General features: G+C 37.3%; 3 protein-coding genes across 3 annotated transcripts; all 3 read left to right on the forward strand.

The window, feature by feature from the left end:
* The first annotated feature begins 1972 nt into the window (after positions 1 to 1972).
* On the forward strand, positions 1973 to 2939 carry LOC140012735 (uncharacterized). The gene is made up of 2 exons (XM_072061026.1): positions 1973 to 2258; positions 2341 to 2939. Exons 1-2 carry the CDS (start codon positions 1973 to 1975, stop codon positions 2937 to 2939), a joined length of 885 nt encoding a protein of 294 aa, XP_071917127.1.
* A 3556-nt stretch (positions 2940 to 6495) lies between these two features.
* Positions 6496 to 12925, forward strand: LOC113704688 (TMV resistance protein N). The gene is made up of 6 exons (XM_072061027.1): positions 6496 to 7009; positions 9064 to 10150; positions 10277 to 10552; positions 10672 to 11828; positions 11925 to 12699; positions 12881 to 12925. Exons 1-6 carry the CDS (start codon positions 6507 to 6509, stop codon positions 12923 to 12925), a joined length of 3843 nt encoding a protein of 1280 aa, XP_071917128.1. The 5' UTR covers positions 6496 to 6506.
* Positions 12926 to 15541: 2616 nt separating this feature from the next.
* On the forward strand, positions 15542 to 16096 carry LOC140012736 (protein PAL OF QUIRKY-like). Its single transcript, XM_072061028.1, has one exon. The coding sequence runs from the start codon at positions 15542 to 15544 to the stop codon at positions 16094 to 16096; it is 555 nt and encodes a 184-aa protein (XP_071917129.1).
* The last annotated feature ends 340 nt before the right edge of the window (positions 16097 to 16436 follow it).

Consider the following 16436-nt stretch of genomic DNA (forward strand, 5'->3'; position numbering starts at 1 on the left):
AAAAAAAAGGAAAATAAACTTGAAGATATTGAAAGGAATTAGAGAAAAATGCAGTTTTGGTACCTAAACTATGACGCATGAGTGGTTTTAGTCCCCAAATTTTAAACGAAAACAAATGTGGTACCCGATCTTTCAAATTTTGAGCACATTAAGTACCCTTGACGATTTTTTCTCAAATTGCTACCGGAAAAAATCATGTGACAGTCACATGTCCGGCCACAATTGTATAAAAAAACGGCCAAAAAAATGTCAAATGTCACCATTCTAATACTAAATATTAAATTTAAGGACTAATAGCGTAATAAACAAAAAATCCAAGGACCCAAGGACTAAATAACATCATGAGTCAATTAAAAAATAAAAGAAGAAAACAACATCACATAGTATCTATTTCGTTCCTCTTGCTTCGCTTTCAAATAAAAAACCCAAGAACCGAACTTCAACAAAAATTCAAGTTGGCTCCAAAAATTCGAAAAAACTTGGCAAATTTTGGGGAGCATCAAACAATTGTGAACCGATGTGTCAATCAGAAGCGAAGAATTGAATAATGAGCCACCCCCAAATGATGGTAAGTAAATACAGCTGTCCTCGTGTAATTTTTACAGCAATATTGAGTTTAGGGTGAAATTAGAAGTAACAAAATATCATTTATCATCTGAAAAAACTAATCTTTGGGAGTGTTAAAGCAAATGGACAATGGATTCTCCTAGAAATTACAAAAATAGTTTTAATCCAGAGTATAATCTACTGTATATCCCATTTTTATGTTTCAATATTTGTTAGTTGTAGCTAAAATATCAAATTTTTTTTGCATTGCAATCGGCATTTTATAAGTGGTTTTGTTGGAGTATTAAACCCTTAGTATTAATTTGAATGTTGATCAATATGTCTTAAATTTCTTACATACATAATAGTGATATGTGCTCTCGTTTAACTGTTTGAACTATTCTTCTTAAAATATAGGAAATGGTAGCACTAAAATCACCATGAGATGCTATATTTGGGGAAAATGTATAAATGGGCCTGATACACATTATGAAGGAGGGCAAATATGTGTGTTTGATTATGTAGAAGTGACTGGGATTAGTTTGTTTGAGATGGATAGAATGCTTGAAAATGAAGCAAGGGTCTACGGCGATAAAAGGTACCATATTCTTGTAGAAGAGTATGGATTTCGCAGGCTTTGGCATGATAAGGAATTATATGCTTATTGTGCAGATTATCTAGATTATGGTAGGCGTGTTGACTTGTACATTGAGGTTTCTTTTGCTGAAATTTTGAGGTTACAAATGGGGTATGATTATGAGGAGGATGATCATGATGATGATTATGTTTTAGAGGGAGGTATAAATGGTGAATCTGAAGAACACAATGGTTGCAATTCAGATGCTAGCTCAGGGGTATTTTCTGGTAAGGACTCGGACTATGAGATGGAGGAAGAGGATGATGATGATTATGAAGATAATGTAGATCAGAATGTAGAATGGTTGGGGATTGAGAATCAAGTAGAAGAGGAAAGAAAAATGATTGCTAAAGGCAAAATGATTGCTGCAGCTCAGAGGGATATAGGAAGTGATTCTGAGAGTGATGTTGATAATTCTGATGTAGATGCTGCGCCAGATTCTGAATCTGATTTTGAAAGTCTACATGGAAGTGGTGATGAACAATGTAGGAAACAACCAATGTTTAATCCCAAGGACATGCATAATCCTAAAATTAAGCTTAAACAATATTTTAGCAACTTCAAGGAGTTTAAGGAAGCGGTCAGAACCTGGAATATAAAGAGAGGAAGGCCATTTAAGTTTGTTAAACATGACAAAGTTAAAGTGACGGCCAAGTGTCCTAGAGAAGGTTGTGATTGGTACATCTATGCTAGAAAGTTGAGTGGGAAGGCAGTGTGCAAGTTAGAACCTTTCAAAAGAAACACAAGTGTGGGTTCTCTTACCATAATGAAAGTGTAAGATCAAGTTGGATGGCAAAAAATTACTGTGAGACAGTTAGAGAAAATCCGAGGCTAGATCTTAAGAGCTTTACAAATAAGGTAATGAAGGAAAATAAATGTTTTTTAAGTAAGTATCAAGGCTATAGAGCAAAAAGAGCTGCCACAAAAATTGTGCAAGGGGATGAGACTGATCACTATAAGAAACTGCCTGATTATATCAATGAAATAAAGAGGAGTAACCTTGGAACTACTGTGATTATGAAAGTAGTAGATGGGTATTGTGATGCTGTCACAAGACAACAAAGTTTCAAAGATTGTACATGTGTTTTGTTGGGGTTAAATAAGGATTCTTAGCTGCTTGTAGACATATTTTTGGCTTGGATGGGACCTTCTTAAAGGGTCCAGCAGGAGGGTATTGCTAACTGCTGTGGGAGTTGATCCTAACAATGGATTTTATCCCATTGTTTATGCTGCAACTGAGGGGGAAACCAAAGATTCGTGGATGTGGTTTCTAACATTGTTGAGAGAGGATCTTCAAATGGAGAGAGACTATGAATGGACTATAATGAGTAACAAACAAAAAGGCATCATACAAGCATGTGAGGCAGTGTTTCCAAATTGTGACCATAGATTTTGTGTTAAACATCTACACAGTAATTTTTCAGTTGCTGGATTTAAAGGAACAACTTTGAGACGTGCACTATGGAAAACTGCTAAGGCAACCACACTTGCAAAATTCAGTACAAAAACGAGGGAACTAGCAGAAATTGACATTGAGGCTGCGAAATGGTTGGGTACAAAGCAGCCTATTGAGTGGACTAGATCACACTTTAGAACCTTTTCCAAGTGTGACATGTTGCTAAACAACATATGTGAGTCATTTAACAGCAAGATTCTACATGCTAGAGAGGAGCATATTGTGGGGCTGATGGAATCTTTGAGGCACTACGTAATGACCAGATTGCAACAAAACAGAGATATGGCTAAGAGCAAGTAGAAGAAATTGAAATTCTGCCCAAGAATCATGAAAAGAGTGAAGAAAAACATGGATATGGCTACTCAATGTTTTCCTATTAAATCAAATGATGATGATTATGAGGTTGGCTGCCCTTATGTAGAAACATATTGTGTTAATATTAAAGAGGGAATGTGCACTGCATCATATTTGGTACCTTATGTAGCATCACCGTGTTACTGGAAAGTCATCTTTTGTTGGATTAACCAGTTGGATTGGACATATATTTTGTAGTGGTTTTGACTCTGTGCAATTGTTTGTAAGATTTTAGTTCACTGGAACTTGATGAGTTTACTTATTGTGGTAACTTTGTGAGTCCTACTGGAGTTGAACTTGCTGCAGAAATTGCTGTTGATTTTCCAGAAAAAAAGGTTGTTTTGGTGCATGATGGACCTAGGTTGCTAGAGTTTATTGGACCCAAAGCTTCCAACAAGACTTTAGGCTGGTTGAAAAACAAAAATGTAGAAGTGAAATTGCAGCAATCTGTTCAGTTGGTTAGAAGTTCAGATGGAAGCAACGCTTACATCTCTTCATCTCGCGAAACAATTAAAGCAGGCTGCCATTTTCTGTGCACTGGAAAACCAGTGGGTTGCGTTTTCTCTTAGTATAAAACCATGTTAAAACAGGGCATGGTCTTTTGTTTAGCATAATCACATAATATCCATGCATGAACAAGGCATGTACTGGACTAATTCCAGTACATAATCAAGTCACAAATGAGCTCCAATTCCAGTACATTAATCCCAAAGAATTCTTTTTTTTTCCCATCCATAATGCAGAAATTAATCTGCTGAATAACATTAAAAACATCCATAAAAAGGGTCCAATAACATTCATTTCATAACAACAAAATTAAAGGGGTAAATCCAAAAAAGTGCCAAATTATAATACTACTAATAGAACCTCAGACTTAGTAAATCCAAGAAACAAAACAACCTAAGCAGTGAGAACAACAGCCCCACCAGCTTCCTTAATCTTCTTATCACCAGTCTTGGAAACCAGCTTAACCTTAATAACAACAGGTTGATTTTCAGGCAAAACTCCCTTACCCATAACCTTAAAATATCCGAACTGGGTGACATCAATCAAAGGGATGTTGTCCTTGGTAGCTTTGTCCTTAGCTTCTTGAGGAACCAAAGACCAGAGCTTATCGATGTTGACAATGAGGCAATGGAATTTGTTACGGAGCTTGTGGAAGTACCTCATACCAACTTTCCCAAAGTAACCCGAATGGTACTTGTCAAAGAGGTTCTTGGGTTTTCTATTGGAGAGCGAAGCAAGAGGAACGGAACAGATACTATGTGATGTTGTCTTCTTCTTTTATTTTTTAATTGACTCATGATGTTATTTAGTCCTTGGGTCCTTGGATTTTTTATTTATTATGCTATTAGTCCTTAAATTTAATATTTAGTATTAGAATGGCATTTGACATTTTTTTGGCCGTTTTTTATACAATTGTGGCCGGACATGTGACTGTCACATGACTTTTTCCGGTAGCAATTTGAGAAAAAATCGTCAAAGGTACTTAATGTGCTCAAAATTTAAAAGATCGGGTACCACATTTGTTTTCGTCCAAAATTTGGGGACTAAAACTGCTCCTGCGTCATAGTTTAGGCACTAAAACTGCATTTTTCTCAAGGAATTAAAATTTAGGGCGATCTACACTTGATAAGTAGAGGTATCCGTGTTGGCAAAAGTTGACATTGACAGGTTACTTTAGTCACTCCCCTTACATTAAGAAAGACTCCAAAAAATGCAACAAAGACAAGAAAAGGTTACGAGCAACTGATTTTAGGATACAGCAAAATTGCAAACGGAAGAAGATTTATTGACTTTCTGGTTCATTTCATTGAACTATCTAGTTTCTACCCCACATCTACAGTCCATTGTTGTACCGCATAGTGCATACTGCGTAAAAAGAAGGGAAAATCGCCAATTTAGTCCCTAAATTTTTTTTTCTGTCGATTTAGTCCCTATACATTATTTATAGCCAATTTAATCCTTAAACTTATATTTCGATTCCAATCAAGGAGTTTAGCGGCGGCGCCACCGCATAATTTCCATCGGCTTCCCAATCGAGCAACCCATAAGGGGTATTTTAGGGACTTCCATTGTGGAGCCTTAACCAAAATTAAAAAAAAGGTGCAATCTTGCCGTTTCAGTGGGTAATGGTGGTTACTCCACCAATCTCCCACCGGACGGGTGACACAACATCCTTTTGCCTCTCATTTTCCTTTTTTGGCAGCTATGGTTTTAACACAGGCTATGAAGAATTTTCCGACTTATATTCCTCATCTGGAAGCACCCACCTTGAGAACCCACTCCATTTCTTTATTCGCTTCATCTCCTAATGCAGCAGTTTCCTCCAAATTCTGTTCAGCTTCCCTCCTCAAAACTGAGAGAGAGGACAATTTTCTTGATGGGGTAAACATCGCCCCTACTGCTAACGCAGCTTTACCAACCATGGCTGACATCATTGAAGCATCAAAAAGGCAAAATCTGGACCTCCACCTCCAAAGTTTAGGACCCTTTTTTAGAATAACTGCTAAAACCTTGAAAACTGGCAATGAGCTTGGCAGGGCAGAAGGACTTGTGAGGCTGTGGCTAGGAGGAAAGATTCTTCATTTGGACTCCATCAAACTGCGCCGGGAGACCTTGGAGATGGAAAAATCTATTTTTGGGATTGGTTTGTATATCGGAGCAGTTGCAATTAGATATGGATACAATTGTGGCTGTAAGAAAGCTGAGTTACTTGCCATCAATGACACTGATTTATATCATTCACCTCTCGTCCTCGTGAGGAGTCCATTGCTGCCGCCAATCCTTCATTCACTGACGGAGTTGCCACCAAGGACATCCACATCGACCCCATGACCTCTCTCGCCCTTCGAATCTTTCTTCCTGACTCCTGCCACGATTCCGCTTTCAAGTCCCAATCCATCAAATCAAGGGCCAAGGATATTCGACCATTCGATTATTCTGATCCCAAATCCGATCCGAACCATCTTCTTCTCCGGCGGAACAGCTATGGCTCTGCCAATGGAGTCACTACCACGACGCCGATCGTGACCATCCGGAATCAGAATCAACGGAGAAATAACTATGGCAGTGACGATGTCAATTTGAAATCGAATAGTGGAGTTTACGGAGGATATAATCCTAGAAACAAAAATTGGTGGAGTAACCTGTCCGGCGGGAGATTGGTGGAGTAACCACCATTACCCACTGAAACGGCAAGATTGCACATTTTTTTTTTAATTTTGGTAAGGCTCCACAATGGAAGTCCCTAAAATACCCTTATGGGTTGCTCAATTGGGAAGCCGATGGAAATTATGCGGTGGCGCCGCCGCTAAGCTCCTTGATTGAAACCGAAATATAAGTTTAAGGATTAAATTGGCTATAAATAATATATAGGAACTAAATCGACAAAAAAAAAAATTTAGGAATTAAATTTACGATTTTCCCTAAAAAAAAATGGTAAAAATCGCCCTCTTTTTCTTCTTCTACGTCCACTCCTAAGTGGACTTGCGAAGTTTTTTTGGGCATGAAATGAGAAACATTGCCTCTTCTTCTTCTTTTTCTGCTTCCACTCCTAAATGGACTTATGATGTTTTCTTGAGCTTTAGGGGTGAAGATGTCCGAAAGAGCTTTGTCGACTTCCTCTACAGTGCTCTGCAAAAAAAGGGAATTTACACCTTCAAAGACGATGAAAAGCTTGAAAGAGGAAGATCCATTTCACCTGCACTACTCCAAGCTATTAAAGAGTCAAGAATTGCAGTTATAATATTCTCCGAAAACTATGCCACTTCTTCATGGTGTTTAGATGAGCTCGCAGAGATCATTGACTGCAAGCATGTGTTGGGACAAACTGTTCTGCCGGTTTTTTATTACGTGGATCCATCTGTGGTACGGAGACAGAAAGGCAGCTTTGATCGAGCTTTTGTCAAACATGAAGACGAAATAGAGGACAAGGAAAGGATTCAAAAGTGGAGAGCACCTCTTACTGAAGCTGCTTCTATCTCTGGCTGGGATGTTCCCAACACTGCTGATGGGTAAATTCACCGACTCTGATCTTTAAAAATATGAACTAGCATCCCTTCTTTTTGGGCAAATAGTTGGCTATTCGGTTAAGTATCATTTTTGAATTGTAATAAGCTGTCAGCTTCTCTCTCTCTCTCTCTCTCTCTCTCTCTCTGTATTTGTTTTCCTAGGGGTTATCGATCCTTTTCTTGGTGCGCTACTCTAACAATTTGGCGGTTTTAGGAGGATTGTTAATGATCTTGGCTAAAAGAAATTAGATCTGAGGTTGACTTGACCAATCCCATGACACCAATCCTGATACTGAAGTACCAATCAAGCACCTCTGAGGTTATTTGTAATTTATTTCTTGACTGTTTTCCTCTAGTACTCAGTTTTATTGGAGGGGCTGGGGAAGGGCAGAAAAAAGGATTCTGAACCATTAACCGATAAATAACTACATCGATTTCTCTATCAAAGCAATGTGTTATTCAAAGAAAGACAAAATTATACAGAGAATTCAGTAATAAAGAATAGTGACGACCACACAAAAATGTTTGGTAGCTTGTCTTTTCAATTGTTGCTAGATCAATTTTGAGGGTTCAACTTGAAATTGATCACCTGTTTTTATGCAAACTACTGGTAATGGAGCTCAGAGGCTTGGATGATTGTTTATGGTTTTCGTCATAAGTATAATCTATTACCCTGAATCGTCTAACGCCTGAAATTTTGCCAAAGCTGTGTTTTTTTTGGTTGAATTTTTGGTACATGCATTAGCACGTTTTCAGAGAACGTACTCTATACTTGCTTGTCACACCTGAATTTCTGCAGCACGTCATTTTGTATTTTGTGGGATGTGTGTCAATAAAATTGCCATCAGTTTAACATTCTCAATGAACGGAGCAAAATTATTGTTTTATTATCATTTTTTAAAAAAAATTAAATGTATCCCTTTTTTAGCTTGCATTTTAAGCTGACATGTTGTTCCAAGCTTTAGCTTTGCATATAATCAAAATTAGATATGTATCATGTGAATATATTCATGCTTTCACTCCGGCAGAATTTGGCTAGTGTTCTTTTCAACTTTTCAGTTTAGTTTTAGAAGGATCCTTCCCATTGATTCTTGAGTTTATTCTAAGAAGGATCCTTCATTACATGCTTGCAATCCAATTATTGACTTCATGTCATTTCTTTCTGATTAGATGCGTATAAGATTATGAAACAGAAATGAAGAAATAACAAATTCCGACCTTAACTTTTTCTGTACTTTCATTGATGTCTGCATTCCTATGAGGAGTTGATAGTACACAAAAGAAGCTAAGTAGCAACCAGGTGACTCAAGTCCTGTTATCATATCATGTCAAACTTAGGATTCAAATAAATCGAATCCTTCTCATTTAACTACATGAAATTGTTTTTAAGAACTTAGTAAGTCACCCATAGTGAATAACAAGAGCATATTTGACCACTAAACCAGTCCATAATGAATAAGTAAAAAACTATTGGTTTCTATCAGTACATATATGTTGTCTTTGTGAATGTTTCTTTCCCATGAGTTCTCACTTTTGGAAAGGTTTTATCCATGCTATCATTTCTTCTGCATTTGACATGTTTCCCACACATTTTTTTGATTAGTCTTCCTTTCTGAAATTTCGTCTTGTCACCTCTTCTCATTTGGCAGTTGCAGTTCTGTTACTTTAATACCACCCTTAGTAGTCTTTGTCTCGATGATATGTGTCCATATGTTTATCAATTTCCCAAGGAACATATTTTTCTGCTTTCCATGTACTGCTATTTTACTAGTAACATCCTCAATACTTGTGGTTCCGAGGCCAACATATTGTATCAAAAATCCAATATTGAGAACATAGAGGTGAAGACAGACAATGATGTTGTTCAATACTGCAGCATATATCCCATTGAAGTATCTAACTATCATATTGAGGCATCTGTTTTGTAGAAGCATTTATTAGTGTTTTTTTCAAAATTAGCATTTGTTAGATCTATCTATTTTGAGAATATGGTTAACAAATGCATCTCCTCGTGCATGATTTTTTCTTACCTTTTATTTTTCTTTTTTCATGGATAGGCATGAGTCTAAATGCATCCAAGAAATTGTTGAATATGTTGTGGCTAAATTGGAGAGAGTTGTCGCAATTGAAGCAAAAAACCAAGTTGGTATTGATTCTCGAGTTCAGAGAGTAAATGCATTGCTGAATTTGGGGTCTGGTAAGGTTCAGTTTATAGGGATTTGGGGAATGAGTGGAATAGGTAAAACAACCATAGCATGGGCTGTTTTTAACCGAATATCCACTCATTTTGAAGGTGCTATCTTTCTCGAAGATGTCAGAAAACAATCAGAAAGTCTGAAAAATTTGCAAGAGGAGATTCTTTTAAAAATCCTTTGCTTGAAAGATTTGAGAATCAGCAGTGTTCTTGAAGGGTCAAAGATGATTCAGACAAGACTATGCTGTAAAAAAGTCCTTATTGTTCTTGATGATGTTGACCACCTAAGTCAATTAGATGCTTTAGCTGGAATGCATGAATGGTTCGGTGATGGTAGTAGAATTATCATAACCACAAAAAATAAGCATTTGCTTGTTACACATGGAGTAGATAAAATGCACAAAATGGAGGTGTTGAATGAATATGAAGCTAATCAGCTGTTTAGTTGGCATGCTTTTAAGAAGGACTATCCTGCAAAAGATTATGAGGAGCTTTCGATTGAAATAGTGCATTATGCAGGTTGCCTTCCCTTAGCTCTAAAAGTTTTAGGTAGCTTTCTGTATGGTAGAGAGATGGCTGAATGGAGAAGTGAAGTGGAAAGGTTAAAAAGAATTCCAGAAGATGAAATTATGGAAAAGCTCAAAGTAAGTTTTAATGGACTCAAAGAAGTTGAAAAAGAAATTTTCTTGGATATTGCATGTTTCTTTGAAGGGAAGAAGAAAGACTACATCAGAAGAGTACTTGATAGTTTCAATTTCTGTCCTGATATACACATAAATGTTCTCATCCAGAAATCTCTGATAACTCTTTCCAGAGGAAGGATTCTGATGCATTGTTTAATACAAGAAATGGGTTGGAATATTGTTCGTGAAAAGGCTCCAGATGAGCCAGGAAAGCACAGCAGGCTCTGGGTAGCAGAGGAAATTTGTGACGTTTTGGCTAGAGACAAGGTTAGCAATCTTCCACCTCTAAGTTAATTTCATTCCACCTTGAAGAATATTTCAATTATATTTCTCGAATATGTGTTTATGCAATTTCTCCTTTTCTTCTTCTCCTTGTAACCTGTTTCCTGGCAGGCGACAGAAAATATTGTGGGCATGTGGCTGGACTTGCCTACCCCGCAAGATGTTGTAATTAAGAATGAAGCGTTTGAAAAGATGAAGAAACTAAGGCTACTCAAAATCAATAATGCTTGTGTTTCTTATTGCCCAAATTGCATACCAAATGAGATACGGTGGCTTAACTGGCATGGATACCCTTCAAAATCCCTTCCAGAGAGTTTCCAACCTGAAAAACTCATAGGACTCAAGCTGCAATATAGCCGTGTCATACAACTATGGAAGGGGATAAAGGTACCACCTTGAACTCTGATTTATTGTTGTTTCCTGATGAATCTTTGTTGAACCTATATGATGTCTCCCCCCCCTTCTTTTTGTGTCATTTTCTTCATTTTGCCAAAAACCTTTGACAGTTGCTGGACAAATTGAAATACATCAACCTGAGCTATTCCCAGAAGTTTATAAGGACGCCAGATTTCACAGGGATACGTAATCTTGAGAGATTGATCCTTGAAGGCTGTTCAAGTCTTACTGAGATACATCCATCAGCTGGGTATCTGAAAAGGCTCCAAAAATTCAATCTGAGGAATTGCACAAATCTTAGGAGCCTTCCAAAAAAAATTATCTTGGAAAGTCTCGAAGTAATGATTCTCTCAGGATGTTCAAAAGTTGGAGAATTTCCAGAAATCTTGGGTACTATGGATCATTTAAAAGCGGTGTATTTGGAAGCTACTGCCATAAAAGAACTACCACCATCAATTGAGCACCTAACAAGCCTTGTTTTGTTGAATCTAAGCTACTGTGAAAGTCTCACAAGTCTGCCAAGTGGCCTCTGCAGATTGAAATGTCTTGAAGCTCTTATTCTTTCTGGCTGCTCAAAACTTGACAGGTTACCAGAAGAGCTAGGACATGTACTGAGCTTAGAAGAGCTTTATGTTGATGAAACTGCCATCTCTGAGCCACCATCCTCTATCGTACTTTTGAAAAACCTAAAAACATTGTCTTCCAGAGGATGTAAAGCAATGGCATCTCATAAATGTAGAGCATCCTTGCCCTCTTGGTTGCTGGGTCAAAAAAGTCAAGATTCAACTGGCTTGGTTTTTCCATCTGTTTCAGGATTAAATTCCCTAGCAAAACTAGATCTTAGTGATTGCAATCTGTCAGACAAAGGATTACCTTGCGATTTAGGGAGCTTATCCTCCCTAGTAGAATTAAATCTTGGCAAGAACAACTTTACTAGTATCTCTGCCGCAAGTATCAAGAACCTCAGTCGCCTTCGAATCCTTGAATTAGTTGGCTGCAAGAGACTTGAGATACTTCCAGAGCTTCCACCTTGTATAGAAGAAGTGTATGCAGATAATTGTACATCATTGCAGAGTGCAACTGATTTGACAAAGCATGGGTTGTTACACAGGGTTTCATTCAGTAATTGTTTTAAGCTGCTTCAGGATGAACGAACTTCCAGCATGATATATGCAACTTGGAACCACATGCTAAAGGTATTTTCTTTTTTACAATATACATACAACTCCTGGCGCCCAAAAAACATTTTGAGACGGAGGGACTACTAGTTTAGATGTGCTTCACAAACTAAAACTTCTTGTTTTGTGACTGAGAGAGAGGCCTAATTTCTTGCTGTGTAGAAATTTTCACTTATAGGTGGTAGCTTTAGCGTCTGTCTTCCTGGAGGGAGCATTCCATCCTGGTTCACCAACCGGAATTCAGGGCCTTCAATAACAGTTAAACTTCCTCCAAATTGGTACAACGATGAGTTCATGGGATTCGCAGTTTGTGTTGTTTCTGATTTGATAAGGACCCCATTTTTGTTGGAATTACAATGGCGTGAGCTTCTACAGAAAATTCCAGGTTTTCCTGTCCAGTTTACTCTCATAGATAAGGAGATGAATCGCTTTTGCTACGTATTCACCATGGCTTTTGTGGGGGCCGACAACAACATTGATTCAGAACATACTTGTCTAGGATATCTTCCATTTGAAAATATTTTGGATGCGCATGCGTTGGCAACACGAGGGTATGATAGGTCTTTGCTATCTTTGTGGTCAAATAGGTTACGCAGCCCAAATGATTGGACTTGCATTGAGGCGTCTGCTCATGCTGATGTTAAGGAATGTTTGGTTTTCAAAGAATGGGGAATCAGTCTTGTATACGAGAACGATGTTAGGCAGAATTCCGAACTTTTGATGATCCCACAAAGCTCTGAGTTGGGAGAAGGGAGATTCTCATCCAATGTGATTGTGAATGTCAATAGACTGAAATCCAACAGGAGGAGAAGAAGAGGTCTTGAAGCTTTGCCAAGTTTTCCATCAGAATTGACTCAGATTGGGGACCCCTCAGTTTGGAGACCCGTCCGTGTTAACGCTGTCCATCTATATCCCACGGTGGCGACTGATCTTCCCAACCTAATGGCTAATGTACAATGCGTACGTGGAAGCAGAGGAGGATGCGATACTATAATGACATCACCACCTGAGTTATTAGTTTTAGGGATAATTTCACAAACCTCCCCTGAGGTTTCTGACACTTGCACTGAGGCCCCTCCAAGTTTTAAAAATTTCACTTAGCTCCCTTGGCAGAGTATTGGGTTCCATGGCTGACATGCAGAGCGCTAAAATGACCTATTGGTCCTCAGAGGATGGTTTAGATTAGGGGTGGTAATTCGGGTCCAAATCAGGTTGGCGGGTCGGGTTCGGGTCAACCCGTCAGAAAATCTGTTGACCCGAACCCGACCCGCCAACCCGTGACGGGTCAGGTATGCTGACCCGAACCCGAAAATTTCAGGTTGACGGGTTGGCGGGTCGACCCGAAATGACCCGAAACTTAATTTTAATTTATTAATTTATCACTGTAATTTCTAATAAAATCAATTTCTCACAAAACTAATTACATAATCAAGTAATAAAAATTTAAATAAATAATTTCAAACCAAATCTAAAATAAATTAAACACCGTAAAAGTGTTTTATCCCAAACAAAATATAAAATAAATTAAAACAGTATAAAAGTAAAAAATAATATAATATATTATTTATCCAAATATAATAATTTCAACTTCACACAAATTAAATAAATTCATTTATGATTAAGTAATTAATGCCTTTGAAAAAAGAATAACTTAGTTTAGTTAGATAAAATTATTTTTATGTTTATTAAATTATTTTTAATTCGTAAACGGGTCATATCGGGTCATATCAGGTTATCACGGGTTGACCCGAAATCGACCTGTTTTCTTTTCGGGTTCATCGGGTCCAACCCGATTCTGACCCGAATTCCCGAAACCTCAACCCAAACCCACTAATTTCGTGTTAGATTCGTGTCGTGTTTTCAGGTCGTGTCGAAAATTGCCACCCCTAGTTTAGATGACTGACGTTAACTAAATTGACAAAAGCATCTGGAGGTTGGTAATTACATTTAACTAGAATAATCGAAATTTAATGTCTAATAAAGGTGATTAAAAAACCATTACTCCTAGGCAAAACATATGACAATACCTGCCAGTTTCCTATAAAGAGTTGGTATGTTATGGACAATTTATTTTTTTTTAACTTTCACATATTTAATTTATGTTAAATACAAAATATAATAGTTTTCCTTTGGTCGCTATTTAACCAATTTTTTTCATAAAGAGCTGGTATGTTTCTCATAAAGAGTTGGTACAAAACATACTACAAAACCTGTCAATTTTCCATAAAGACCTGGTATGTTATGGGCAATTTCTTTTTTTTTTTTAAACTTTCACATATTTAATATATGTTAAATACAAAACATACTAGTTTTCCTTTAAGCGGTATTTAATCAATTTTTTTCATAAAAAACTGGTATATTTCCCATAAAGAGTTGGTACAAAACATACTACAAAACTTGCCAGTTTTCCATAACGAGCTGGCATGTTATGGGCAATTTCTTTTCTTTTTTTTTTTTTAACTTTCACATATTTAATTTATGTTAAATACAAAACATACTAATTTTCCTTTTGGCGCTATTTAACTAATTTTTCCCATAAAGAGCTGGTATGTTTCCTATAATGAGCTGGTACAACGCATACTATAAAACCTGTCAGTTTCTCATATAGAGTTGGTATGTTATGGGTAATTTCTTTTTTTTTTTTTTAACTTTCACATATTTAATTTATGTTAAATACAAAACATACTAGTTTTCTTTTGAGCTGTATTTAACCAATTTTTTTCATAAAGAGCTGGTATGTTTTCCAAAAAGAGCTGGTACAAAACATATTATAAAACCTGCCAGTTTTCCATAAAGAGCTGGTACATTATGGGCAATTTCTTTTCTTTTTTTTTAAACTTTCACATATTTAATTTATGTTAAATACAAAACATACTAGTTTTCCTTTAGGTGCTATTTAACCAATTTTTTCCATAAAGAATTGGTATGTTTCCTATAAAGAACTGGTACAAAACATACTACAACTTTGATAATCATCTCTAGCTTTTTATTAACAAGCAATCTTGTACTAATATAGGGAGGAAGAGGGTATTCATAGAATACAAATGTCATCTCTATCATGATAGTAATATTTTAATCCTAATTGGACTGAATTGTTACCAAAATTTGAAAACAAGGGAGCTAGGTGAAATTTTTAAAATCTGGAGGGGTCTCAGTACAAGTGTCAGAAACCTCAGGGGAGGTTTGTGAAATTATCCCTTAGTATTAAGAGCAAATTATCCGGTTGGTCACTAAACTTTTATGATCGTTGAGTTTTGGTCACTCAACTATTAAAAGTTTGGTTTTGGCCACTAAAATGTATAAAGTTAAGACATGAGGCCATTCTGTTAGATTTAGCCGTTAAGTTCTCTGATCTGTCTGTCTACGCGATTTCCAAGACAAAAGAAAGGGTCAATTTAGGAATAATTTAGTCCAAGCACCGTACTACACCACTTTGTTAGGGATAATTTAGTAGTAGTTGCTACAACGACAACAACAAAGCAGTGAAAGGCAATGGATTGGTCTTCTAATTGAATTAATTTCAATAGAATTGGGCAATAGCGATGTGTCACAGGGTCGACTGCTGAGTCATTATCACCACCTAATTTTCAACCATAACCTACACAGGGAGTGCAGATGAACCACCGGCACTCCAAAAACCAAAAACTAAAAAAAAAAGGAAGAAGAGGGACGATCGATAATAGTGAGATATCCAGTTTTCAATCTACTATCTATGCTAGCCCAAATTTAATTATTAAGGAACAAAAAAAAAAAGGAGCAAGATCGGCGAATTTGTTCATGAGCAAGATTCATGAATTTGTTCATGGACTGCTTATCCATTTACGCCCTTACCACCCACCTCTCCCGGATCCTCTTCGGCAACCGCCCGTTTCATCTGAAGTCCCAGCTCCCAAACGAGGACCTCGATTCACTCATGTCCGTCACCACTGATGACGACCTCCAGAATATGCTGGAAGAGCACGACTGCATCTCCGCCGTTACGTCCCCTACACCATCCTGCATCAGATTATTTCTCTTCCCCATAAAGCCAGAGTCTTCAAGTTCAACGCTTCTTGATCCGAAAGCTGACTCGTGGTTTTCTGATGCTCTAAATAACACGAAGATTGTTCAGAGGGGTCAGTCTGCTGATGCTGCTGGTTTGGGTCAGGGACTAATGGGTTTGGATATTTTGGGTAGATCGGATTGTAATGTAGCCTTGGAGAATCCAGCTAAAAGCATGAGTAATAATGATGCTGAGGCTAAGGAAATCAGTGGGGCTGTGCCGGAATCGTTGGTATTAGAGAGTAGCTCGTCCTTTGGGTCAACTAGTTCTTTAGTTTTAATGTCAAATGAAGGCCAGCTGTTGGGTCCATTGTGAGGATGAGAGCTTCAGTTTGTTCGAGAGAAAGCTCAGAGTTCCTAAACTTTTTGTTTTTCAAGAGGTGCAAGTGCTATTTTCAACTTCCCATATTGACCCTTTCTTTTGTCTTGAAAATCGCGCGGACAGACAGATCAGAGAACTTAACGGCTAAATCTAACAGAATGGCCTCGTGTCTTAACTTTATACATTTTAGTGGCTAAAATGGGACTTTTAATAGTTGAGTGACCAAAACTCAACGATCGTAAAAGTTTAGTGGCCAACCAGATAATTTACTCTAGTATTAATTATGTCAAAAAGATCATCATTGTGTCTAGAAACATAGTTGAGTTTGTTTAGA

This window comes from Coffea arabica, chromosome 8e (assembly GCF_036785885.1).
Source record: "Coffea arabica cultivar ET-39 chromosome 8e, Coffea Arabica ET-39 HiFi, whole genome shotgun sequence".
Taxonomy (NCBI): domain Eukaryota; kingdom Viridiplantae; phylum Streptophyta; class Magnoliopsida; order Gentianales; family Rubiaceae; genus Coffea; species Coffea arabica.

Coding starts and splice junctions, on each gene's coding strand:
- LOC113704688 (XM_072061027.1), top strand. CDS start 6,507: ATGAGAAACATTGCCTCTTCTTCTTCTTTTTCTGCTTCCACTCCTAAA. Junction 10,151..10,276: donor ACGTTTTGGCTAGAGACAAG/GTTAGCAATCTT, acceptor GTTTCCTGGCAG/GCGACAGAAAATATTGTGGG. Junction 10,553..10,671: donor AACTATGGAAGGGGATAAAG/GTACCACCTTGA, acceptor AACCTTTGACAG/TTGCTGGACAAATTGAAATA.
- LOC140012735 (XM_072061026.1), top strand. CDS start 1,973: ATGGCAAAAAATTACTGTGAGACAGTTAGAGAAAATCCGAGGCTAGAT. Junction 2,259..2,340: donor ACAACAAAGTTTCAAAGATT/GTACATGTGTTT, acceptor ACCTTCTTAAAG/GGTCCAGCAGGAGGGTATTG.
- LOC140012736 (XM_072061028.1), top strand. CDS start 15,542: ATGGACTGCTTATCCATTTACGCCCTTACCACCCACCTCTCCCGGATC.